At 42.0% G+C, this 27,691-nt stretch overlaps 1 protein-coding gene across 1 annotated transcript in view; it reads left to right on the forward strand.

Annotated features, from left to right (window-relative positions):
- nsmce2 (NSE2 (MMS21) homolog, SMC5-SMC6 complex SUMO ligase) overlaps positions 1-9,525 on the forward strand; it is a 127,358-nt gene extending 117,833 nt beyond the window's left edge. The window contains exons 5-7 of the mRNA XM_031903509.1: positions 3,033-3,130; positions 6,111-6,217; positions 8,060-9,525. Coding sequence (XP_031759369.1) covers positions 3,033-3,130; positions 6,111-6,217; positions 8,060-8,171 — 317 coding nt within the window. The 3' untranslated portion in view covers positions 8,172-9,525. The remainder of the gene's footprint in view (positions 1-3,032; positions 3,131-6,110; positions 6,218-8,059) is intronic.
- Positions 9,526-27,691: the final 18,166 nt, after the last annotated feature.

Genomic DNA, 27,691 nt, shown 5'->3' on the forward strand with positions numbered 1-27,691 from the left:
GATGGGTCTACATTGGCCCCCAGTGTTATCTGATCCTTGGCCCAGAGGCCAGACAGTCAGATCAGACCAATTCAAGCAAGCTAGCCAAGATACAAATATGTTAAAAACTCTAGTATATCTGTCTGTGTATGACAAACTTCTCCTCCTTTTTGCGTTCCGGCTTTCTGCTTGGCTTAAGCATTTCTTGTAAGATGCCCTTTGCCCAGTAGGTCCTATTAGAAATTTCTGGTCCATTTCAAAGTCTGAATTTGAAGATATCTCTCTTACTTTACAAGCATCTTACTTTACAAGCAGAAGGCTGGATTTGTCTATTAATAAATCAAAAATATTGAGAGGGGGGGACTTTATTGGCACAGCTGCCTAAGCCCATAGGCTTGACTGTAACCACAGAGGAAGTTGGGTTTTCTCCCACTATCCACTATATAACTGACGGGAACCCTACTTCCTTGTGCTGTCCCACTAAAAATAACTGGTTTCTGGGGTAACGTTGCCATAAATTTGCCATCACCAAAGCACAAAATCTAAAAGAACAATACATTTCATGATCATCCTATAATCTCCCTGATGGAGCCTGCGGTTGGAGCTGCCCCCTAGGTGCATTCAGGCTGAAAACCATAATAGCTCTGCTTTGTATTGAGCACTGATTCATAATGTCAAACAGCACAACTGCTTGCTTCGGCATAGGAAATTCCTGTAAATGCCAAGATTATAGCAAAACGAAAGGAAATGGGCTACTTCCTTCTTGAAATGCCCCTGACGCTGCAAATTTATCAAATATTCCATTTTTTTTCTCTTACATTTTTATTTAAGTTACTCCAAGTTTGAAGGCTGTGAAGTTAAAAAAAAAATAACAAAAACTAAAAATTAGATGAAGCCGTAGGACTAGGGAGACTGGTTGTATCTGTAATGTTGCCGTGCAAGGAATAATTCACAGAAATGTCATAGAACAAGAAAGGCTGTACAGAAGCAAGTAATCTCCCAGCCTTATACCCTTATGGGAACCTGAGTGCATGTCCCGCTGGCATGTGGAGAATGTCTGTGTGAACGCCTGTACTCGGGGTTAGGAGATAAACAGGACGGTCTCGAGGAAGTGACACCAGAGTGCAAGAGCCTAGGTCACAAGCACAATCTCTGCCGTCAGTTCCCATACAAATATAGCACACTTAATCTCACCCCTCGATTTCACAAATACTTCGCTTAACCTCTTCGCGTTTCACAGAGCCCGGGTTCAGCCACCTGGGTCGCACAGGAACGTAGAATGGAATTCCATGGGCAGAACCAGAACAGTCTCTGGTTCGTCAGCGGCAACAAGCTCTGTTGGTCCAACGGAATTATTTTGCCATGATATCTAGCGTTTGCTTTGTCTGTAGATTGAATAATAGGGTTAGGCCCTCACAAAATGTGCCCATGCCATTCTCTTTTTGTCGTGTTTGCCTATTTTAGAATCTGTCAGAAAGGACCAGCTAGGATACACACGTGCCACTGGATACCTGGTATAATGGGCAGATCAGTTGTGCCCACATTAATCCACTTATAAAGATGGTAGTTTCCTACCCAGAAGTGATATCACGACTTGGGCTATATAGATAGACAGGAGTAATATCATGACTTGAGCTATATGGATAGTCAGGAGTAATATCATTGACTTGAGCTATATGGATAGACAGGAGTAATATGACTTGAGCTATATGGATAGTCAGGAGTAATATCATGACTTGAGCTATATGGATAGTCAGGAGTAATATTATGACTTGAGCTATATGGATAGTCAGGAGTAATATCATGGCTTGAGCTATATGGATAGACAGGAGTAATATCATGACTTCAGCTATATGGATAGTCAGGAGTAATATCATGACTTGAGCTATATGGATAGTCAGGAGTAATATCATGACTTGAGCTATATGGATAGTCAGGAGTAATATCATGACTTGAGCTATATGGATAGTCAGGAGTAATATCATGACTTGAGCTATATGGATAGACAGGAGTAATATCATGACTTGAGCTATATGGATAGTCAGGAGTAATATCATGGCTTGAGCTATACGGATAGACAGGAGTAATATCATGACTTGAGCTATATGGATAGACAGGAGTAATATCATGACTTGAGCTATACGGATAGTCAGGAGTAATATCATGACTTGAGCTATATGGATAGACAGGAGTAATATCATGACTTGAGCTATATGGATAGTCAGGAGTAATATCATGGCTTGAGCTATATGGATAGACAGGAGTAATATCATGACTTGAGCTATATGGATAGACAGGAGTAATATCATGACTTGAGCTATACGGATAGACAGGAGTAATATCATGACTTGAGCTATATGGATAGACAGGAGTAATATCATGACTTGAGCTATATGGATAGTCAGGAGTAATATCATGACTTGAGCTATATGGATAGTCAGGAGTAATATCATGACTTGAGCTATATGGATAGACAGGAGTAATATCATGACTTGAGCTATATGGATAGTCAGGAGTAATATCATGACTTGAGCTATATGGATAGTCAGGAGTAATATCATGACTTGAGCTATATGGATAGTCAGGAGTAATATCATGACTTGAGCTATATGGATAGTCAGGAGTAATATCATGACTTGAGCTATATGGATAGACAGGAGTAATATCATGACTTGAGCTATATGGATAGTCAGGAGTAATATCATGGCTTGAGCTATATGGATAGACAGGAGTAATATCATGACTTGAGCTATATGGATAGACAGGAGTAATATCATGACTTGAGCTATACGGATAGACAGGAGTAATATCATGACTTGAGCTATATGGATAGACAGGAGTAATATCATGACTTGAGCTATACGGATAGTCAGGAGTAATATCATGACTTGAGCTATATGGATAGACAGGAGTAATATCGTGATTCTTAATCATTACAAACCTAGAATTGCTCATTTTCCTGGACTGTTATAGTTCTGTTATAGTTCTCTTAGGATACTATGTATTTTCAATGTTTTGTGGTTGCATAGTTGATGTGATTCTCTGTTCCACAGTGGGAGAGAAAGAGGAGGGAGAAGGAGCCTTTGAAAACGTTGATGAAGACATAGCTGTAATGCCAAGCCAGCAGAACTTCACATGCCCAATTACACAGGTAAATTACTGATCCCTGTTTTATGCTGGGGATTATTTTGGGAATTAAATTTTGTCTTCACAGCTATTTTTCTGTGCTGCTCAGCAGCTAAACCTTTCCCTCTGCATGGGAAGATCAGACTTTACGTATCTCACCAATGCAGTGCTTTTAGGAACCATTTGGTTGTTGTTCCGCCTCAGCTTGTGCCACGTAGCACATAAATATTCTCTTTTTAGGGTCCCACTCATTAGGAATGAGAGATTTCTCCTAAATATATATTGGCACTGCAATGGTTAGTGTCCCACCGGGGCCCCTAAACACCCTGTGCCCCAAAGCAGCATAGAGCCTGGATAGGGGCATTGTTCCTAGTAGTAGGCAGCGTCGGACTGGGCCCCAGTGGCACTGACCCGATCCCCACAGGTCCTCCACTGATTAGCCAGTTTCCCTCCCTGACACACTGCAGATAAGTGCACTCGGGGGAGAGGGTTGGATGGGTCTTGGGGGCCCGGGGGGGTTGAAGGTGGCGGGGCCATTGGGGGGTGCCCCTGAGGCAGAAGCCCTGTTTGGGCCCCTCACCCTTAGTCTGACCCTGGTAGTAGGTGTTGCCCAATACCAAGGACATGTTGTGCAAGCCAGTACAGGTATGGGATCCGGGATCCGGAAACCCGGTATCCAGATTCTAATTTTTTAAAAATGATTTCCTTTTTCTCTGTAATAATAAACCAGTACCTGTACTTGATCCCAACTAAGATATAATTACCCCTTATTGGGGGCAGAACAATCCTATTGGGTGTATTTAATGGTTAAATGATTCCCTTTTCTCTGTAATAATAAAACAGTACCTGTACTTGATCCCAACTAAGATATAATTACCCCTTATTGGGGGCAGAACAGCCCTATTGGGTTTATTTAATGGTTAAATAATTCCCTTTTCTCTGTAATAATAAAACAGTACCTGTACTTGATCCCAACTAAGATATAATTACCCCTTATTGGGGGCAGAACATCCCTATTGGGTTTATTTAATGGTTAAATGATTCCCTTTTCTCTGTAATAATAAAACAGTACATTGTACTTGATCCCAACTAAGATATAATTACCCCTTATTGGGGCAGAACAGCCCTATTGGGTTTATTTAATGGTTAAATGATTCCCTTTTCTCTGTAATAATAAAACAGTACCTGTACTTGATCCCAACTAAGATATAATTACCCCTTATTGGAAGCAAAACAATCCTATTGGGTTTATTTCATGTTTAAATAATCTTTTAGTAGACAAGATATGGAGATCCAAATTACAGAAAGATCCCTTATCTGGAAAACCCCAGGTCCTGAGCATTCTGGATAATGGGTCTCATACCTGTAACCCCTAAATGAAGCTATAAAACAAAGGAAATAAAGATACATAAGTCCTTCAGTTATATAACTGGCATTTGCATGTTCCATATTGAGATTTCTGACCCACAAACAACTTCAAAAATATTCCTAAAAAACAGGTTTGTTCTGCAGTTTGACAGCGAAGCCAATTGCGTGCTTCCGTGCAGGGTTTGTCACAATAATGCTAGTGCTTTTCTAGGCATTCCAGTCTATTCTACACAGAGATGTAGTGTCTGAAACGGAAAAAAAACAACTACAAATATGTGGGTGGGGTAGTTGACTGTTCCTTGGTGAGTTCGTGCCACGGCTTCACTCGCTGGGTAATTGGGTTTCTTTCTACACGTTCCCGGGCCTGTGTTTGTACTCGCTATAGAAAGCAAAGGGTACGGATTTTAAAAATACAGAATATAAATGACCTGGCCAGCTTGGGCGGTGTGAGCCGGCCATTGCAATCCTAAGAATTTATGTTGCCTCCATCCTATTCAGTAACCTGCACAGGCTTTTGTGTACGATGTTATCATTCAGAATAGTTCCAGGGCTGAGCCTCTGGTATGTGGCATGATCATCACAATGCAGTTTGGCAGCGCGGCTTTAAATAGCTTAAAGGGGAACTCCACCCAAACACAACTGAAGCTTTTTAAAAAGTAAACATACTTTCAAGAAACTTAATATGCATCAATTAAAAATATGCAGCCTTTTCATGATGTTTAATGTAATAATATGGTTTGGGACAGTTCCCTATGCCCCGCCCCCTGTTCCCTAAGCCCCGCCCCCTGTTCCCCTGCTGATCTGGCTGACTACTTTGTGACTCAAATAAATGTAACAGTAGTCGCCTGTCCCTCAGCCTGCCTTCAGCCTGCCTCCTCCCAATCCCACAATTCCCTGCTGCACACGTGGTGTCAATAAGGAAAGGAACATCCCAGTGCAATGCATTGTGGGTTATGCAGTTCCTGCATGCTGTCTGTAAGCTGTGGACTAGTGTTTACATTTTCCAAACTGGAAAGAAAGAGAGAAAGCACATGTTGCATAAAAGGTAAGCTCTGTAGAATACAATGGTGCTTTACAGGGCTTTCCTTCTGTGTAACCTGTGCCTATTTCAATGGCTATCCCCATGGCTACACAGCAGCTTGGGTAGCGGGTCAAAGCAAATAAAAATGCAGCTTGCTGGTCCAGGTCTCAAAAATTGGTTCCTTGCAGGACCTGTGGGTTGCTGGTACAACGCGTACATCACTAATCCAGTGCACTATTAAGGGCATTTGCATCTTTTTATAAGAACTGATTAAAAAAGGGCTGCTTCATACATAAAATATATGCAATATACTATCAAGGCCTGCCCTATGTGTACTTAGTATTTAGTATCCTGTGCATAGGGGATATCCATACTCAAGAGATGTCTAATGTGCTCTATCTGTACCTATATTAAGCTGCTTCCAATCTGTCTGACTTCAACTGCTGCCAAACTACAACCCTAACACCCCACTGCCAGCTGCAGAATACCCCTGCCCCGAGCCTGCCCTTCTGCGGGGTGTCTGAAATCACTGGGATCGACCCCTTTACTAGTGGACTCGAGACAGAACCCCTGGGTATGAAACTCTGAGATTCTAAACGTTTCCAATCTTCCGCAGATGAAAATGACAAACCCGGTGAAAAACAAAGTATGCGGTCACACCTATGAGAAGGAGGCCATAGAAAGGATAATTCAAGACAAGCACCAGAGGAAGAAGAGGGCTACGTAAGTTCCTAAAACTGGTTTTGGTTCTTTATTGGTATTGAGTAACATGCCCACAAAGGTTCTGCTTCCCAGTAAATACATGAGCCACAGGTATTGTTTCCCTTTAATTCACCTTCAGGCACAGTAGAGCCCAGCGTTACCTTTACGTATATTATAGAATATCCTATTCATAGTTCATTTTGCAGTTGGTCTTCATTATTCCAGTCTGTCATTCGTATGCCAGTGTCTCGTTCAAACCATGCCTGGTTGCTAAGACAAACAAGACCCTAGCAACCAGATAGCTGCTACAGATTCCAAACTGGAGAGCTCTGGAATAAAAAGCTAACGAAACTAAAAAATCATAAAAAATAAAAACCAATGGAATATCAATGCCGGTGTCATAATAAAATTTCATTTAAAGATGAACAACCCCTAGCCAACCCCTTATTACTTACAGACGGTAAACCTTCTGCGTTTGTTACGTCAAAAAGAGACACTTCAGATCCTCGTTGGTGATACATGGGTAAATGATATACTTTAGGGCTTAGTCCTACCCTGGACTTGGGTCTGATTGCAGCCGGAGCATCTGTCCCTCCTGTATATCTGATGTGAAAGGCACCACAAGCTTTACATAATAGTGTAAATAATACACTGTTACAAATGACACATTGCATGTTAAATTGTGTTAAAAACAGTTATAGGGGGTTATGTAATAAGAGGCATTAAGTTTGCCCAGGAGCAATAACCCATAGCAACCAATCAGCTGGAAGCATTTACTGGTCACCTGTTTAAAAGCAAACATCTTATTGGTTTCTGTGGGTTACTTAGTGCCTTTTATTACATATGGGGGATAGTCTGTTACTGCAACCTGTGCAGTGTCGGACTGGCCTACCAGGAAAACTCCCGGTGGGCCCAGGTGTCAGTGGGCCCTCCTGCTCACTCAACCATTTGCCTTGTACGCCTATATCATGACCATTACTCAATTCTATATGAGAAGAAATGGAGGAAAGGATAGATAATAGTATGTAAAAAGAAGTAATTAAAAGGCTAAAGAACGTGAGTGAACAGAGAAGGTTAGAGTGGGCCTAAGGTTTTCTGGTGGGCCCAGTCCGACACTGAACCTGTGGCCCTTCAGTCATTGATAATACAGAACCCAGTTATCCCATTGATAACCAGTGCTGGGAGTCCTGTTTTCTGGCTTGGCTCGGGTCCCTTCTCTTCTCACTGATATTATGATAGTTAGGGCTGCCTTCTATCAGCGATAATATTGTAATAATATCATTTCTGGCTACAGTACCTGCCCCCTGACATAGGAAAGCTATCTGGCCAGGGACAGAGCAAGTAAAACGGACACAGATCTTTTACATTTGAGTGCATTATAAGGAGAGACCCGGCTGCAGTGGCAATGAGATTCCCTTGTCCAAAGGCAGAAACCTTAAAGGGGAAGTAGCAATACCATAATTTATTTTTGACTGTACGGCATGCATCAGAAGTGGGGGGGGGGGGGTTGTTTCTGTAGTGGTTTATTGAAGCACATTAGGTATAATAAATACAGTACGCCCCCAATATACCTGCCTTGTATAAGTATCAACCTGCCCCTAGAATGTTATAATCAATGTCTCTTCTTTTCCATCTCCATCCCTGCAACTGCCCAAAGTGGTGAGGCAAGTCAAACAAAAATGGATTCCCTTACCCCTTAACTTAATGAGGGTTTTATATATATATAATAACCCCCTGACACTCCCTGGCACTTGTTTCACAAGAAATAAGTGCACATCCTATAAACCCAGCTTTTCTCCTGTGTGTCGTTAAAGCACAACAAGCATGCACGGAACTCTTCATCTTTGTGTTCTTGTTTTCTAGGTGTCCTATAATTGGCTGCGACCACTCTGACATGCAGTTATCGGATCTTGGGCCAGACACCCTGCTTAAAAGGGCCATTGACGTCCAGAACAAACAGAAAGGCCACCATTGAGCAAAAGAAGTCAGCTGGCTGCGTTCCTTCCCGAAGAGAAAAGCTGGTTAAGTGTCTCGTGACATGGAGTGCAGATTGCAAACACGTTGTGTAATTCTTTGTTTTTGTAAAGGGCTGTATTTGCCTGCAGAGTTGAATCCTGTCAGACTGTGTGTGTATAGGGAAATGCCATATATACTGATACCACCCTAGGCTTCCTAAGTTGGCCATACACAGGCAGAGTTCAGCTGTCTATTTGGCAGCCTATCTCCCCATGTATAGGCACCCCTGACGGGCCTACCCAGCCAGTATCTACCCTACAATTGGCCAGATCTCGATCTGGCAGGTTTAATTTTTCTTTGGATCAGCTAGTTGATGCAGTCCAACGCATCCATCGAGATCTGACCAATTGTAGGGTAGATACTGGCTGGTGTAGGCCCGTCAGGGGTGCCCATACACGGGGAGATAGGCTGCTGAATCGACAGCTGAACTCTGCCTGTGTATGGCCAACTTACAAGACCAAGGGTGGTATCAGCATATATGGCATTTCCCTATACACACAGTCTGACAGGCTTCAACTCTGCAGGCAAATACAGCCAAATGATCCAATTAGTCCAATATCAACCACCATAGGTGGGCAAATTGGAAGATGATCTGCTCATTTTGCAACCTTGCCGAATGAGCAGATCGCACAGTGTCTGGCCACCTTTAGCCATTCTCATTAAACACAAAGGCTTTTCTAGTTATTTCTCCTTAGTGCAGGACTGGACTACCTGCTGGTTGGTAGATGATGTATTACAACTCTTGAGTATCCACCAAGGACCTCTGGCTGATTATTGGATGCTTTGCTTTACTCTCTACAGGTTGCCTATTTCTACTGTAGATGATTTCTGTTCTGGAAATTACATTTATTAAAATCCTTCCTCGTTATTGGCTGATCATATCTGCTCACCAGTCCACCAAGACCAACTGACCAACCAGAATGGGGTGTTTATCATTGGCAAGCAGCCTGTTCCCATTGGCGGGTCAGGTCTGGCAGCTGTGCACTGCACTACAACTACACTTAATGTGGGAGGGTTTCGGAGGCAAAAACTAGGGGTTCCAAAGGGGGACAAAAACTAGGAATTCCAAAACTAGGGGTTCAGGTCCCAGGCAGGTGGGTAGGAGGCAAACAGGTGAGTAGGGCTTTTTGGACACCGAAGGTTATATTTAGGGTAAATGTTTAATAGCCCAACAATTGTGCCTTACCAGATGTTGGAGCACAGTGGCTCTCATTAAAATGTTTAAAATGTTACATATACTATTATTGTTAATAAAATAATTGTGTTTGCATATGTGTTTTGTTTCCTGTTGAAATAAACCTTTATTTTCAATATTCTGTATCACGCTGTTTTATTGTTGTGAAACTGCCAATCATCTTCTCGCTGTTCATCTGTTTCTGCGAATTTGTTCCAGGACAAGTCGGGTGTTCATTTCGGGGAATCGCTTAGGAACAACGCAGACGAGCTGATTGACGTCCATTTGCAAAGAATTAGTGGCTAAATCAATATTTATATACCGCTGCTGCACTTGCTGCATTTATGAATGGGAACCTGAAACTGATATTCTGCGTAAGCTCTGAGATGTCCCGGGAAGTGGTCTGAGACAGGTCTGTACTGTGAGCTTGTGTGCAGAGAGCCAGGAAAACCACCGACGGGCTCCTGGTTATTATTACTGCGCAGGTACAATAGGGCTTATGTACGTACGCACTGTCCCTGCATTCAGCTGCCTGTAAAACCACTTTCTTTAAAGGTACGGGTATCGGACCCCATATCCAGAAAGTTCCGAATTATGGAAAGACCATCTCCCATAGACTCCATTTTAATCAAATAATTCACATTTTTAAAAATGGTTTTTACTTTTCTCTGTAATAATAAAACAGTACCTGTACTTGATCCCAACTAAGATATAATTACCCCTTATTGGGGGCAGAACAGCCCTATTGGGTTTATTTAATGGTTAAATGATTCCCTTTTCTCTGTAATAATAAAACAGTACCTGTACTTGATCCCAACTAAGATATAATTACCCCTTATTGGGGCAGAACAGCCCTATTGGGTTTATTTAATGGTTAAATGATTCCCTTTTCTCTGTAATAATAAAACAGTACCTGTACTTGATCCCAACTAAGATATAATTACCCCTTATTGGGGGCAGAACAGCCCTATTGGGTTTATTTAATGGTTAAATGATTCCCTTTTCTCTGTAATAATAAAACAGTACCTGTACTTGATCCCAACTAAGATATAATTACCCCTTATTGGGGGCAGAACAGCCCTATTGGGTTTATTTAATGGTTAAATGATTCCCTTTTCTCTGTAATAATAAAACAGTACCTGTACATGATCCCAACTAAGATATAATTACCCCTTATTGGGGGCAGAACAGCCCTATTGGGTTTATTTAATGGTTAAATGATTCCCTTTTCTCTGTAATAATAAAACAGTACCTGTACATGATCCCAACTAAGATATAATTACCCCTTATTGGGGGCAGAACAGCCCTATTGGGTTTAATTACTGTTTAAATAATTTTTTTGGCAGACTTAAGGGAGGAGATCTGAATTACGGAAAAACCCCTTATATGGAAAACCCCAGGTCCCGAGCATTCTGGATAATGGGTCCGATACATGTACTTTAAGGCATAGTTGCACTCGGTGCTGCTCAGCCCTTCCTGCCTTTTGTTTTGAATTGAGCACTTTTTTGCCCATTGACGCAGGAAAGCACTTGAATTACTGCCACCCCCAAACCAAGCAGTAGCTCCAGGGTTCTCTTAGCGCCCTCAACCACCTCCCACCTGGGTCAGACTGGTTCAGTTTGAAACCTGGTAAGCCCCGGCCCTAGTGGGCAAAACAGCAGGTACTGGAAATATTAAAGGAGAAGGAAAGGCTAATAAAGAGTTAATCTCAAGCTGCAGGCATACCTTCAGTTCTCTCAATAGTGCCCTTAAGTCTCCCCATATTTCTCCCATTCAGATGATCAGAAGCCTCATAGGAAAAAAAAAAACCACTGAGCTCTGTAAAGAAAGTTCCCATAATGCCTCACTCCTGCCCCAAGACCCCTGTACTTGCTCAGTTTGTAAGACTATGAGGGAGTTCTTAGCATTCTTCAGGGAGGGGGGAGCAAGAGAGGGGTGAGAGAAGAGAGCTGTGTGTCTCTGGCACAGGAAAACAAACAGACAAGAAATCCTGTTTCTTTTGACAGAGGACTCAGTGCAGTGTTTCTGTGAGTGCTTATGGCTGTATTTACATAGACCTTTCTGATAAAGCTTACTTAGTTTTTACCTTTCCTTCTCCTTTAATGATTCACATTGGATGTTCTGTTTAGTCTATGAGTCTGTAATACTGTGTGTATCAGACGGGGTAAGGGGACTTAAAGGGAAACTATACCCCCAAACAATGTTGGTCTCTATAAAAATATATTTCATAAACAGCTCATATGTAAAACCCTGCTTCATCTAAATAAACCATTTTCATATAAATATACTTTTTTAGTAGTATGTGCCATTGGGTAATCCTAAATAGGAAACGGCCATTTTAAGTACTAAGGGCCGCCCCCTGGGATCATAGGCTTCACAGTGCACACAAACAAGCCACGGCACACAAACATGCTAGGCCCCATCAGCCAATGAATGGGCAGAGTTGTGCCTTTTGCTCCCACACTACTTCCTGTTAGAGTTAGAGCTATATCACTTCCTGTCAGCTGATCTCTGAGGGAGCACACAGCCCATCACTAAATGGCGGCTCAAGGGAAAGGATGTAAAAGGGCAATATTTACTGATATATATATTCCAGTTTGTGAGATTCTTTAATAGGCCACTTAACATAATATAAACTGTCTGTTGGTTACGTGTTCATTCTGGGGGTATAGTTTCCCTTTAAAGCAGCCCTGTCAATACCAACAGATATTTCACTCAGAATGAAAAGCCTTTACAGCATACAGTAATGTGTGAGTTATACAGAATTCCCATTCCTATAGAAGATGATTGTTTTTTTTTTAGCTACAGCATAGTTGCCCTTTAACCATGTGATAATACTGAATAGGAAACCTTTTGACTAATCCACTAATGGGTTTCCTCAGCTGTCAGGCAGCTTCCTTTCCTCCCATTATCCAATTAGAAGTACTTGAGTTTTAGCCTTGGCCTCTGACCCTGCGCTTGTGCATTCTGTACCTGCATTCAAATGTCATTGATCCAGCCATAAATGTGTTACATATTTACACAGGTAATTTGTGTTGGAAAAACCTCACCTCCTTACCTAAGCGCAGGGGGTCGATACGCATGTACATCTGCAGCCCATTCCGGTGATGTTGTTCAACTGGACCCTCTGTATAGAGTTAAGGTGGCCATACACGTTAAGATCCGCTTGCCTGGCGAGGTCGCCAAGCGAGCAGATCTTCTCCCGATATCGGGCGAATTCAAGCCAAACGGTAGAATTAGAACGCCGGCAATAGGCACAATCAGTTCGGGGACCGCATCAACGAGCCGATGCGGTCCCCGATCCGACTAAATTTTTTAACCTGCCTGATGGATATCTGCCTGATTTCAGGCCAGATATCGGTCGGGCAGGCCTGTCGTTTGTGCCCCTACACGGGCCGATAAGCTGCCGAATCAGTCTAAGGGACCAATATCGGCAGCTACAATCGGACCGTGTATGGCCACCTTTATTGTGCATGCACAATATCCCCCTATCCTCCCATTTCCCACTTATTGCTTCCCATTGTGTATTTTTAGTCTTAAGACGGCCATACACAGTAAGAGCCGGTCACTTGGTGAGGTCACCAAACAAGCAGATCTTCTCCCGACATGCCCACCTAAGGTGCCCCGTCTGACCACATCAACAAGCCCATGCGGTCCCTGATCCGGCAGAAAATCAAACCTGCCCAATGGAGATCTGGCCAATTTAAGGCCAGATGTCGGTCGGGTAGGCCCGTTGGGGGTGCCCATACACAGATAAGCTGCTATATTGATCTGAAGAACCCAAATCGGCACCTGAAATCTGCCCGTGTATGGCCTCCTTTACACGATTTTAGTCTAATTTGTCTCTTTAGTTTTAACACCAGTCCTTGGTTCTAACTAGTTTATCCTATTTACCTGCTTTGTGTATTTCCTTTGCCTTTTTGCCCTCACATCTCTCTGCTTCTTTTCCTTAACTGTATTGTGCTCTTAAGGTGGCCATACACCTTCAGATCCGCTTGCTTGGTGATGTAGCCAAGCGAGTGGATCTTCTCCCAATATCCCCCACCTGCGGGTGGGCGATATCGGGCGAATCCAGGCTAATTTGGTTGTTGGCCCTGGGGTCAAACAATCAAATTAGAACGACGTGTATAGGCCAAGTCGGATCTGGGACCACATAAACGAGCCGATGCGGTCCCCGATCTGACTAAATTTTTTAACCTGCCCAATTGATATCTGGGCGATTTCAGGCCAGATATCGGTCAGGCAGGCCTGTTGTTAGTTCCCCTACACGGGCCAATTAGCTGCCGAATCGGTCTAAAATTGGTTCCGTGCTGGACTCCAGTGCCACCCTGGGAGGCACCTAGTTAACCTGTAGGCACTGTATGTGGATTCACCCTCAGGACAGAACATTTGCCGTGTACCAGCCTGAAGCCGTTGTAAAACACTACATTGATTTTATTTTTAGCAGTTGGATGCAGTCACCGTATCCCTAGAGCACAGGTACATCTGTCAGCTTGTCCCATCCACCTGCTAATTGGCCTCCTGTGCGGTTTATCCACAAACCACGCTCTTGTGGCGCGGCCCGAGGGCAGGTGTGAGAACCTGTATCCTAGAGGGATCTGATCCGCTCTTTGTGAATCATCTCCCCCAAATCATTACTCATTTTCAGGTTAATCACCCAGGTGACTCAGTAAGTGGCTGAATCATTCTGAAACCTCCAACTGCTCTGCCATCAGGATATCCTGTACTGTCAGAGGGGAACGAAGATCAGGAACTGCAGGGCTATGAGAATTGTCAGTGTCGCTGCCATCCCACCTAGAAACCCTCAAAGAATAAAACAAAATATCATGAAGGAAGAACATCTTAACTCTATTCAACAAATGCTGTAATTGTTACATATTCTGTTTCCTTTATAGATATCTTGGTTGACCCAGGACACATGTTCTAGACCAGTGATCCCCAACCCTTGGCTCAGGGGGAACATGTTGCTCCCCAATCCCTTGGCTGTTGCTCTCAGTGGCCTCAAAGTAGGTGCCATTTTTACATTTCTGGCAGTTTTATTCCAAGCAGAGCCCCCTGAAGGCTGCCAGTCCCCATAGGGCTACCAAATAGCCAATCACAGCCCTTATTTCATGTTAGCGTGGCTCCCCAATACTTTTTACATCTGGAGTGTTGCTCATGAGTACAATAGGTTGGGGATCCCTGTTCTTACATATAAATATAGAGCTGGGAGCTCCTTAGCAGCTTGGATACACTGCGTAACAGAGGCAGTTTTATATCCAAAAACTTTACATTGGCCACAAACTACATGTCTCTTTGTATAATGACACTAGAATCTACTAATTACATATTCCAGGGGTTCAATCAGGCCACATGGACAATGAACCTATCACTATAATCTGTTCCATTTTTATATGCTGAAATCCAGCTGCAAAACAGTTCTTCTCTTTCTGCATCATTTGAAATCCTGGCAGGGGAGGAGGGACTAAAACACTGATTTTACAAATTATAACAACTCCACAGCTTACAGACAGCATGCAGGAACTACATAACCCAAAATGCATTGCACTGTGATGTTCCTTTCATTATTGACATCACGTGCGCAGGGAATTGTGGGATTGGGAGGATGCAGGCTGAGGACAGGCGACTACTGTTATATTCCTTTTGGGTAACTGGAGGGCAAGTTTAAAATTTTCAAGGCACTCGGTTATATTTATTTGAGCCTCAACATAGTCAGACAGATTTTTATATATTTCAAATTTCACACAGGGTGCCACAGCCATGTGACTTGTGCTCTGATAAACTTCAGTCACACTTTACTGCTGCGCTGCAAATTGGAGTGATATCCCCCCCCTCACCCCCAGCAGCCAATCAGCAGAACAATGGGAAGGGAGCAAGATAGCAGCTCCCAGTAGGTATCAGAATAGCACTCAATAGTAAGAAATCCAAGTCCAGCTTGGGACTCCTCCAGTTACATGGGAGTAGGAGAAACAATAGGTTAGCTGAAAGCAGTTCTAATGTCTATGAAGATTTTCATTCATCCAGGTCATGGTATATCTAGTATAAATAAATTTAAAGCAACTGGACTTGTTTGGTAATCATTGAAGACGTTTCACTACTCATCCGAGCAGCTTCTTCAGTTGAACTGAAGAAGCTGCTCGGATGAGTAGTGAAACGTCTTCAATGATTACCAAACAAGTCCAGTTGCTTTAAATTTATTTATACTAGATAAGCAGTTCTAATGTGTAGCGCCGGCTCCTTCTGAAAGCTCAGACTCAGTCACACTTTACTGCTGCGCTGCAAGTTGGAGTGGTATCCCCTCACCCCTAGCCGATCAGCAGAACAATGGGAAGGGAGCAAGATAGCAGCTCCCAGTAGGTATCAGAATAGCACTCAATAGTAAGAAATCCAAGTCCGGCTTGGGACTCCTCCAGTTACATGGGAGTAGGAGAAACAATAGGTTAGCTGAAAGCAGTTCTAATGTGTAGCGCTGGCTGAAAGCTCAGACTCAGGCACAATGCACTGAGATGGCGCCTACACACCAATATTACAGCTACAAATACATTTGTTGGTTCAAGAATAAAATGTTAAATGGCAGAGGGAATTATTTGCTATGTAACAGTGTCATTTAGTAATAAAAAGTACCCCATAAAAATCATGACTTTATCCCTTTAAAAGCAATGTGTCCATTAGAATGTGCAGCTTTGGGCCCACAGAGCCGACTATAATGATTAATTGTAAAGACCTGTAATATTCTCTGTTCCAAAGTATCCAGAAGGATTTATTAAATGTTGATTTTTGCAAATTGCTGATCCCCAATGCGGCGGGCTGAGAGCAGTGTGTGGGGCCGGGCCCTGTTGTGTAAGGCTTATTACATGAAAGATCAGCGCGACTCTTTGATGCAGAGATAAAGCAGCGGCAGGATTCGCCGGTACCACAACATCTAATTGACTCTGTATCTGCACCTCGCCGTGCGTCAGCAGCCTGCCCTTATCAGATCCAATTCCCAGGGCTTGTTATTTCAGAAACTCGACTTGAAACTGAAAGTCTCTGGCAATTACCCTCCGGCTATTGAACATTTCCTGGAAATTTTTCTTTGCACACAGTTTTGCTGACAGCTGCTGGATTTGTTTTTACGAAAAGGCACGGGCGAGGCGGGGACGTCTGTAACACTGGGTCTGTATCTGGCACGTCCCATAGGGTCACCCTTTGCTTCTACACAGGGGTGTGTGTGCCGCCAACTGAATATTAATGTTCCCGGGAAATGCCAGTGCCGTGCCATTAATGCTTTCCTTAGTGCATTCATTGCCTCGGGTCCCAGGAGATAAAGTTGGTAGAACCCGGCACTTTCAGTCCTTTCTATCATTAATGGAATACTGTCATGGGAAACCCATCAGTTAATAGAGCTTCTCCAGCAGAATCCTGCATTGTAATCTGTTTTTCCCATGGGGCTAGCCATATTCTTCATTTCCCAGGGTGCCACAGCCATGTGACCTGTGCTCTGATAAACTTCAGTCACACTTTACTGCTGCGCTGCAAGTTGGAGTGATATCCCCCCCCCTCCCCCCCAGCAGCCGATCAGCAGAACAATGGGAAGGGAGCAAGATAGCAGCTCCCAGTAGGTATCAGAATAGCACTCAATAGTAAGAAATCCAAGTCCGGCTTGGGACTCCTCCAGTTACATGGGAGTAGGAGAAACAATAGGTTAGCTGAAAGCAGTTCTAATGTGTAGCGCCGGCTCCTTCTGAAAGCTCAGACTCAGGCACACTTTACTGCTGTGCTGCAAGTTGGAGTGATATCCCCCCGCCCCCCAGCAGCCGATCAGCAGAACAATGGGAAGGGAGCAAGATAGCAGCTCCCAGTAGGTATCAGAATAGCACTCAATAGTAAGAAATCCAAGTCCGGCTTGGGACTCCTCCAGTTACATGGGAGTAGGAGAAACAATAGGTTAGCTGAAAGCAGTTCTAATGTGTAGCGCCGGCTCCTTCTGAAAGCTCAGACTCAGGCACACTTTACTGCTGCGCTGCAAGTTGGAGTGATATCCCCCCCCCCCCCCCCCCCAGCAGCCGATCAGCAGAACAATGGGAAGGGAGCAAGATAGCAGCTCCCAGTAGGTATCAGAATAGCACTCAATAGTAAGGGTGAAGAAGCATGGAGCTACTAGTAGCAGCTACTTTTTCACCACTACTAAACACCAGAAATCCCCTGCCATAGACAATACTGGGAATTGCCTCTGCCAAAACACATGTAGAGACAATTATCAGTAAATGATCATCATTGTCTATTTTAGTAGCCATGACAAGTTGCTGCTACTAGTAGCTCCGTGTGTATTCACCCTAAGACATCCAAGTCCAGCTTGGATCAGTCTGAATTGAAAGATTTTTTGGAGACATTTGAAGGAGTACTTACCAGGCATGTATGTGACTTTCTATGCAAGGTTTGAAAAGAAAGAGATTCTGGTTGAATTTCCAAATGACGCTGTTACACAGCAAATAATTCCCTCTGCCATTTAACATTTTATTCTTGAACCAACAAATGTATTTGTAGCTGTAATATTGGTGTGTAGGCGCCATCTCAGTGCATTGTGCCTGAGTCTGAGCTTTCAGTCAGCGCTACACATTAGAACTGCTTTCAGCTAACCTATTGTTTCTCCTACTCCCATGTAACTGGAGGAGTCCCAAGCCGGACTTGGATTTCTTACTATTGAGTGCTATTCTGATACCTACTGGGAGCTGCTATCTTGCTCCCTTCCCATTGTTCTGCTGATTGGCTGCTGGGGGTGAGGGGGGGGGATATCACTCCAACTTGCAGCGCAGCAGTAAAGTGAGACTGAAGTTTATCAGAGCACAGGTCACATGGCTGTGGCACCCTGGGAAATGAAGAATATGGCTAGCCCCATGGGAAAAACAGATTACAATGCAGGATTCTGCCGGAGAAGCTCTATTAACTGACGCCTTTTGAAAATAAAACATGTTTTCCTGTGATCGTATTTTAAATCTTTTTGCATTAACTCCTATAGTATCTGAAACTTCTGCTCTGTCTCCCAAAATAAATGTACTATTTCCTTATCTACTAAACAAAAGCGTAAGGAGGAGTTTGGAAGGGAATAATGAGTGAGTAAGGACAAGGCTGAAGTATGGAGGAAACAGTAGAAATAGCAGTTCCGTGGGTATTGCAATCTTGATAAATGATAAGAATTTATGGCTGTGGCATATTTGTAGCTCACACGCAAACGTATTTCCCTGGGGCAGAGAGAAGAGTCCGTTGAACTCCCACAGGGCAAGGTACCAGCATTTCTGCAGCGCTGACATACAGGGAATACACGGGGCAAGCCCAGCGCTCATCATGGCTGCCAATTCTCCAGCTTCTATGGGAACCCCCAGTCTCTCAGCTCCCCACACCCAGCCTGGGATATGTTTCTATGAAGCAATATGTGCTGTTGAACTTTACCTTTTCTTTATCCATTGAAACTGTACTGTGTTTTAAAATGTTTAATTAATGGTTCCTACCAGTGGCATTGCTAGGCAACGCTGGCCCCCCTGCAAAAAAATCTTTGGAGGAGCCCAGTGTGCAACCCAAGCACTACCTGCCCCTCCCATTCTGCAGCACATGTCCCCCCTCCCTACTGGGAACACATGGGCCCCCCACCCCATCCCGCTACCCTCGGCATCCCCCCTAGCCTCCCCCCCCCATTGCGGCCACCAGGGAGAATGCAAGGTAAGCTAAGGTGCGGCCCCCCCAGCCCAGATGCACCTACCCAGGCAGAGGGCAAGGTAAATGCCACAAACAAAATGAGTAACTATAAATGCCCCGTACCCAGATGACTGGTACATACAGAAATATATACACATAGATACTGTGCAAACCCATCATTAGTCTGGGGAACTTATTAACACAAAATAAAGCTGCCCCTTCATTGGCTGATGAACCAGTCCCTGCTGTTTACTTACAATTGTGGCTTTAAAGCATAGGAACCGAATCCTCATTTTGTTATTACTACTAGTGCTACCAAGCAGCACCCTGGGGTGAGCAGAAGCTCTGCACCCTTTTGCAGATGTTTATTATTCATATTCACTAGGAAAAAATTTGGCTGGCTGGGCGTCCGGCACTTGCTCTGTATTTCATCATGCACTTTTATCCTGGGAAACACTGAGATGTGATTCCTGCTGTGAGAATTTCACTGGGTGCATCTTTGCAATGAGTCTGTATTCTCCCTTGGGTGGGTTTCTACAGGGTGCTCCAATTTCCTCCCATGCTGGGACATGGGACTGATGGGAATGTGAGAGGGACCTTAGATGTAAGCTCACTGGGGCAGGGGCTGATGGGAATGTGATAGGGACCTTAGATTGTAAGCTCCACTGGGGCAGGGACTGATGGGAATGGGATAGGGACCTTAGATTGTAAGCTCCACTGGGGCAGGGACTGATGGGAATGGGATAGGGACCTTAGATTGTAAGCTCACTGGGGCAGGGACTGATGGGAATGTGATAGGGACCTTAGATTGTAAGCTCACTGGGGCAGGGACTGATGGGAATGGGATAGGGACCTTAGATTGTAAGCTCACTGGGGCAGGGACTGATGGGAATGTGATAGGGACCTTAGATTGTAAGCTCACTGGGGCAGGGACTGATGGGAATGGGATAGGGACCTTAGATTGTAAGCTCACTGGGGCAGGGACTGATGGGAATGTGATAGGGACCTTAGATTGTAAGCTCACTGGGGCAGGGACTGATGGGAATGTAAGAGGGACCTTAGATTGTAAGCTCCACTGGGGCAGGGACTGATGGGAATGTGATAGGCACCTTAGATTGTAAGCTCCACTGGGGCAGGGACTGATGGGAATGTGATAGGCACCTTAGATTGTAAGCTCCACTGGGGCAGGGACTGATGGGAATGTGATAGGCACCTTAGATTGTAAGCTCCACTGGGGCAGGGACTGATGGGAATGGGATAGGGACCTTAGATTGTAATCTCACTGGGGCAGGGACTGATGGGAATGTGATAGGGACTTAGATTGTTAGCTCACTGGGGTAGGGACTGATGGGAATGTGATAGGGACCTTATATTGTAAGCTCACTGGGGCAGGGACTGATGGGAATGTGAGAGGGACCTTAGATTGTAAGCTCCACTGGGGCAGGGACTGATGGGAATGTGATAGGGACCTTAGATTGTAAGATCACTGGGGCAGGGACTGATGGGAATGTGATAGGGACCTTAGATTGTAAGCTCACTGGGGCAGGGACTGATGGGAATGTGATAGGGACCTTAGATTGTAAGCTCACTGGGGCAGGGACTGATGGGAATGTGATAGGGACCTTAGATTGTAAGCTCACTGGGGCAGGGACTGATGGGAATGGGATAGGGACCTTAGATTGTAAGCTCACTGGGGCAGGGACTGATGGGAATGTGATAGGGACCTTAGATTGTAAACTCACTGGGTCAGGGACTGATGGGAATGGGATAGGGACCTTAGATTGTAAGCTCACTGGGGCAGGGACTGATGGGAATGTGAGAGGGACCTTAGATTGTAAGCTCACTGGGGCAGGGGCTGATGGGAATGTGAGAGGGACCTTAGATTGTAAGATCACTGGGGCAGGGACTGATGGGAATGGGATAGGGACCTTAGATTGTAAGCTCCACTGGGGCAGGGACTGATGGGAATGTGATAGGGGCCTTAGATTGTAAGCTCACTGGGGCAGGGACTGATGGGAATGGGATAGGGACCTTAGATTGTAAGCTCACTGGGGCAGGGCCTACAACAATGGGCTACAGCACAAATGAGTGGCCAATTTTGCCCATGGCCATGTAGACTGATGATGTAATCGAAGGCCTATTGTACTATGATGTCATATCACTGTACCTTTAACTCTTTATGGCCAGGCTGAAAGGCCAGACCCCATTACCAGTGCACAAGGAAAAACTGTAACTGCACTTTGAGCCATAAAGCTAACATACTGTTACATTGCATTTCTTTTGCTGTTTACATTCGACTTACAGTTCTCTCTCAGTCCGGGGACATTTAAAGCTACTTACTTGTTCCAAAAGAACTATTGGCCTTTGTTTGTCAGTAGAATTATGGGAGGTGCAGTCTAACAACAGGTGTAGGGCTGTGAGTTGGGCATCCCTGATATATATATTATTATATTATTATTATATATACTGAAACCATCTAACCCTATGTTCTTTGCATTTGTATCTATTTCTCCCCCCACGGATCCTCCAATGCTAGGGCCCAGGCCAAGTGGCCACTCTCCCCTAAATTAAGCCCTGTTTTTAAACCTCATCCAAACACAAGTATCTGCCTGCTGTGCGCACACGTAACTGGCCCAATTTGGCTGCTGTAGAGCCACATAGAAGCATTCCCTGTACAAGTGGCCCCACACACAGGCCTAATGCCAGTTGCACACAGGGTGCAGGTACCCCATGATGGGTCCATGTACAATATGAATGATATAAATCTGCACACTTGAAAACAAAATTCTAACCTTTCTATTTTTGTAAGACAAACCAAAGCTTACAGAATGCAGCTGATGGCTGGGAGCTGCCGTACATGTGGCGGAACTGACAGGTAACCTTTACATCAGGCCCCGGGGCTGCAACCAAGGAGAAACCGGTGCCACAAACAAGAGATGCTGATGGTGATAGTGTTGGGCAAAGTGTCTGTAGGGCCTTCCCCGAAAGCTGCTTTGCCTTTATATTCAGCGTATCCTGTAAGGCAAGTGCAAGCCATTCCTTTATATATGTATATATAGCTATGTAACTGTATATAACTGTATAAATGTATATATAGCTATGTAACTGTATATAACTGTATATATGTATATATAGCTATGTAACTGTATATAACTGTATAAATGTATATATAGCTATGTAACTGTATATAACTGTATATATGTATATATAGCTATGTAACTGTATATAACTGTATATATGTATATATAGCTATGTAACTGTATATAACTGTATATATGTATATATAGCTATGTAACTGTATATATGTATATATAGCTATGTAACTGTATATATGTATATATAGCTATGTAACTGTATATATGTATATATAGCTATGTAACTGTATATAACTGTATATATGTATATATAGCTATGTAACTGTATATATGTATATATAGCTATGTAACTGTATATATGTATATATAGCTATGTAACTGTATATAACTGTATATATGTATATATAGCTATGTAACTGTATATAACTGTATATATGTATATATAGCTATGTAACTGTATATAACTGTATATATGTATATATAGCTATGTAACTGTATATAACTGTATAAATGTATATATAGCTATGTAACTGTATATAACTGTATATATGTATATATAGCTATGTAACTGTATATAACTGTATATATGTATATATAGCTATGTAACTGTATATATGTATATATAGCTATGTAACTGTATATATGTATATATAGCTATGTAACTGTATATATGTATATATAGCTATGTAACTGTATATAACTGTATATATGTATATATAGCTATGTAACTGTATATATGTATATATAGCTATGTAACTGTATATAACTGTATATATGTATATATAGCTATGTAACTGTATATAACTGTATATATGTATATATAGCTATGTAACTGTATATATGTATATATAGCTATGTAACTGTATATATGTATATATAGCTATGTAACTGTATATAACTGTATATATGTATATATAGCTATGTAACTGTATATATGTATATATAGCTATGTAACTGTATATAACTGTATATATGTATATATAGCTATGTAACTGTATATAACTGTATATATGTATATATAGCTATGTAACTGTATATATGTATATATAGCTATGTAACTGTATATAACTGTATATATGTATATATAGCTATGTAACTGTATATATGTATATATAGCTATGTAACTGTATATATGTATATATAGCTATGTAACTGTATATAACTGTATATATGTATATATAGCTATGTAACTGTATATATGTATATATAGCTATGTAACTGTATATATGTATATATAGCTATGTAACTATATATAACTGTATATATGTATATATAGCTATGTAACTGTATATATGTATATATAGCTATGTAACTGTATATAACTGTATATATGTATATATAGCTATGTAACTGTATATAACTTTATATATGTATATATAGCTATGTAACTGTATATAACTGTATATACTGTATGTATATATAGCTATGTAACTGTATATATACGGTATAAATGTATATATAGCTATGTAACTGTGTATAACTGTATATATGTATATATAGCTATGTAACTGTATATATACGGTATAAATGTATATATAGCTATGTAACTGTATATAACTGTATAAATGTATATATAGCTATGTAACTGTATATATACGGTATAAATGTATATATAGCTATGTAACTGTATATAACTGTATAAATGTATATATAGCTATGTAACTGTATATAACTGTATAAATGTATATATAGCTATGTAACTGTATATAACTGTATATATGTATATATAGCTATGTAACTGTATATAACTGTATATATGTATATCTATGTAACTGTATATAACTGTATATATGTATATATAGCTATGTAACTGTATATAACTGTATAAATGTATATATAGCTATGTAACTGTATATAACTGTATAAATGTATATATAGCTATGTAACTGTATATATACGGTATAAATGTATATATAGCTATGTAACTGTATATAACTGTATAAATGTATATATAGCTATGTAACTGTATATATACGGTATAAATGTATATATAGCTATGTAACTGTATATAACTGTATATATGTATATATAGCTATGTAACTGTATATAACTGTATAAATGTATATATAGCTATGTAACTGTATATAACTGTATAAATGTATATATAGCTATGTAACTGTATATATACGGTATAAATGTATATATAGCTATGTAACTGTATATTACTGTATATATGTATATCTATGTAACTGCAATTGGTGCAAATACAACCCAGAGTGCAAGGGAACCTGTTTGAGCGCAAAATGATGGTGTCCTAATGCACAACGACTGCATCTATTTTTCTGCAACTAAACCTGCAGATTTCATACAGCTTCCAGAGCCTTAGCTTAAAGACACACTACTAGTAGCAGCTACTTTTTCACGGCTACTAAACTCCAGAAAATCCCCTGCCATAGACAATACTGAGAATTGCCTCTGCTAAATACACATAGAGACAATTATCAGTAAATGATCAGCATTGTCTGTTTTAGTAGCCATGACAAGTAGCTGCTACTAGTAGCTCTGTGTGTCTTCACCCTTATACAGAGATGTCCGAGGGAAGTGAGGACATTAAGTGAAAGTGGGAAAATGTCCCTGAAATTCCACTGGTCTTCATTATTTACTTTGGATACTTCTCCTGACTCTTTCCAGCTTTTAAATGGGGGGTCGCTGACCCCAGTAGCCCTGTGAGGCTACATTTATTGTTATTGTTACTTTTTATAACTTAATTTTCTGTTTAGGTCCTCTCCTGTAAATATATCAGTGTCTCATGCAAACCACTCCCTGGTTGCTAAGGTAATTCAAACCCTAGCAACCAGATATCTGCTGTAAAATTCCAAACTGTAGAGTTGCTGAACAAAAAGTGAATTCATTAAAAAAAAACTAATAAAAAAATAAAGACCAATTGCAAATTGTCTCAGAATATTACTCTGTATGTCCCCACAATATATTCTTATTTATTAAGAAGCCAATGGCAAAATGATAAACTAAATGTCACTGTTGGTGGAAAAAACAAAAATATTAACTTTTTGAACTTGGAATTTGACCTTCATTCGTTCATTCGTTAGTGGAATTGGTAAATCTGCCCCATAATGTTCATATTTTGACTATTTTTTCCATTTAGGCAGAGGGCGTCTGTTACCAACGCATTATTATTTCTGAGTTTGGAAATGTCCGTCAGTCGCTCAGTAAATTCTTTCCCCTAAACACACAAAGCTGTGAGGGAAGTGAATCTGTGAGAGATTATCAGACAGATGCACCAGGGGGAATTTGGGACTGAGGTTGCTGCCTCTTCACTCATCAGCCCTTAGCTTTCCTGAGGAGGTGGGTACAGCCATGTTCTTCTCTTTCTTCTTCTCTGTCTTTGTGATTGGGCCCCGGTGGTTCTGAAACAAACAGGCAAGTCAGTAGCCCCAACACTCATGAACTCTTCTGCGGGGACTCATTGTACCACCGAGGTACCTTTGGAGGAAATCATTTCTATCCCTATCTCTATGCTGCGGCCCCTGTATTTGTTCTAATGACTGGGGTTATGGCCCTACTATCACTCCTCAGTGGTGCTCTGGTCAACTCAGCTTACTAGCCCTTATTCTCCAATGCTTACTCACAGGTTACCCATCATCAACACTTCTGCACAGGAATCCAACAATAGATACAACAATCTATAATGGGTGATGCAGGGATCCTACTCCCCAATATTCAGCATGGATCTGTAACAGGGATCCCCAACCAGTGGCTCAGGGGCAACATGTTGCTTCCCAACCCCTTGGGTGTTGCTCTCAGTGCCCCCAAACCAAGTACAGGTATGGGATCCCTTATCAGGAAACCCGATATCCAGTAAGCTCCGAAATACAGAAAGCCTGTCTCCCATAGACACCATTTTAATCAAATAATTCAGATTTTTAAAATTGATTTCCTTTTTCTCTGTAATAATAAAATAGTACCTTGTTTTTGATCCCAACTAAGATATAATTACCCCTTATTGGGGGCAGAACAGCCCTATTGGGTTTATTTAATGGTTAAATGATTCCCTTTTCTCTGTAATAATAAAACAGTACCTGTACTTGATCCCAACTAAGATATAATTACCCCTTATTGGGGCAGAACAGCCCTATTGGGTTTATTTAATGGTTAAATGATTCCCTTTTCTCTGTAATAATAAAACAGTACCTGTACTTGATCCCAACTAAGATATAATTACCCCTTATTGGGGCAGAACAGCCCTATTGGGTTTATTTAATGGTTAAATGATTCCCTTTTCTCTGTAATAATAAAACAGTACCTGTACTTGATCCCAACTAAGATATAATTACCCCTTATTGGGGGCAGAACAGCCCTATTGGGTTTATTTAATGGTTAAATGATTCCCTTTTCTCTGTAATAATAAAACAGTACCTGTACTTGATCCCAACTAAGATATAATTACCCCTTATTGGGGGCAGAACAGCCCTATTGGGTTTATTTCATGGTTAAATGATTCCCTTTTCTCTGTAATAATAAAACAGTACCTGTACTTGATCCCAACTAAGATATAATTAATCCTTACTGGATGCAAAATAATCCTATTGGGTTTATTTAATGTTTTATTGATTTCTTAGTAGACTTAAGGTATGAAGATCCACATTACGGAAAGACCCCTTATCCGGAATATCCTTGGTCCCGAGCATTCTGGATAACGGGTCCCATACCTGTAGTTATTTTTGAATTCCTGGCTTGGGGGCAAGTTTTGGTTGCATAAAAAGTATAATGCCAAACAGAGCCTTCTGTAGGCTGCCAGTCCCCATAGGGGCTATTAAGTAGCCAATTATAGCTCTTATTCGCACCCCAGGAACCTTTTTCATGCTTGTGTTGCTCCCCAACACTTTTTCCATTTGAATGTGGCTCGCGGGAATAAAAGGTTGGGGATCCCTGATCTGTAACAGCAAGCCATGCCGCTGCTTGTAGGGCTGCGCTACCCCAGGCTCTGGCCATAGTGCCACCTTCCTTAGTGAAGGGCATCCATGTTATGCAGCCAGGTAGGTTCCTATACTCGTTATTTAAACATATTTACATTATCACGAGTACATTTTACATTTATAACCTGTGCTTAGCCGTAGTCATGTGATCAGGCGGCGCAACTCATATCATTGGCAAATAATGATAAACTGCAGGAACGTGAGACACACATTGATCTGACTGGGCGGCTGCTCATAGTTTATTCATTACTCTGAAAGTCCCTAAAGGCTTATCAATAGCACATCTGTTTGCCAACCACTAGCAAAGTTTGATCACTGATTAAATGAAACGTATATGTTACTCTGTGTGGCCTACATGGTATATCAGAGATAAGAACTGGCTAACCAATATCACTGCTACTGGGCATGGAAGGGGGTACTATAGTTCAGGCAAGGGATCACTGTGCTTAGTACAGGGGAATCCCTATGTGCCATAGTTTTATGGTATCTCTCTGTACAGGCTATGAGCAAACTTAGGGGGCTGTTCCTGCTGAATTGTGCTTAGTACAGGGGAATCCCTATGTGCCATAGTTTTATGGTATCTCTCTGTACAGGCTATGAGCAA

Source organism: Xenopus tropicalis, chromosome 6, assembly GCF_000004195.4.
Source record: "Xenopus tropicalis strain Nigerian chromosome 6, UCB_Xtro_10.0, whole genome shotgun sequence".
In the NCBI taxonomy this organism is placed as follows: Eukaryota; Metazoa; Chordata; class Amphibia; order Anura; family Pipidae; genus Xenopus; species Xenopus tropicalis.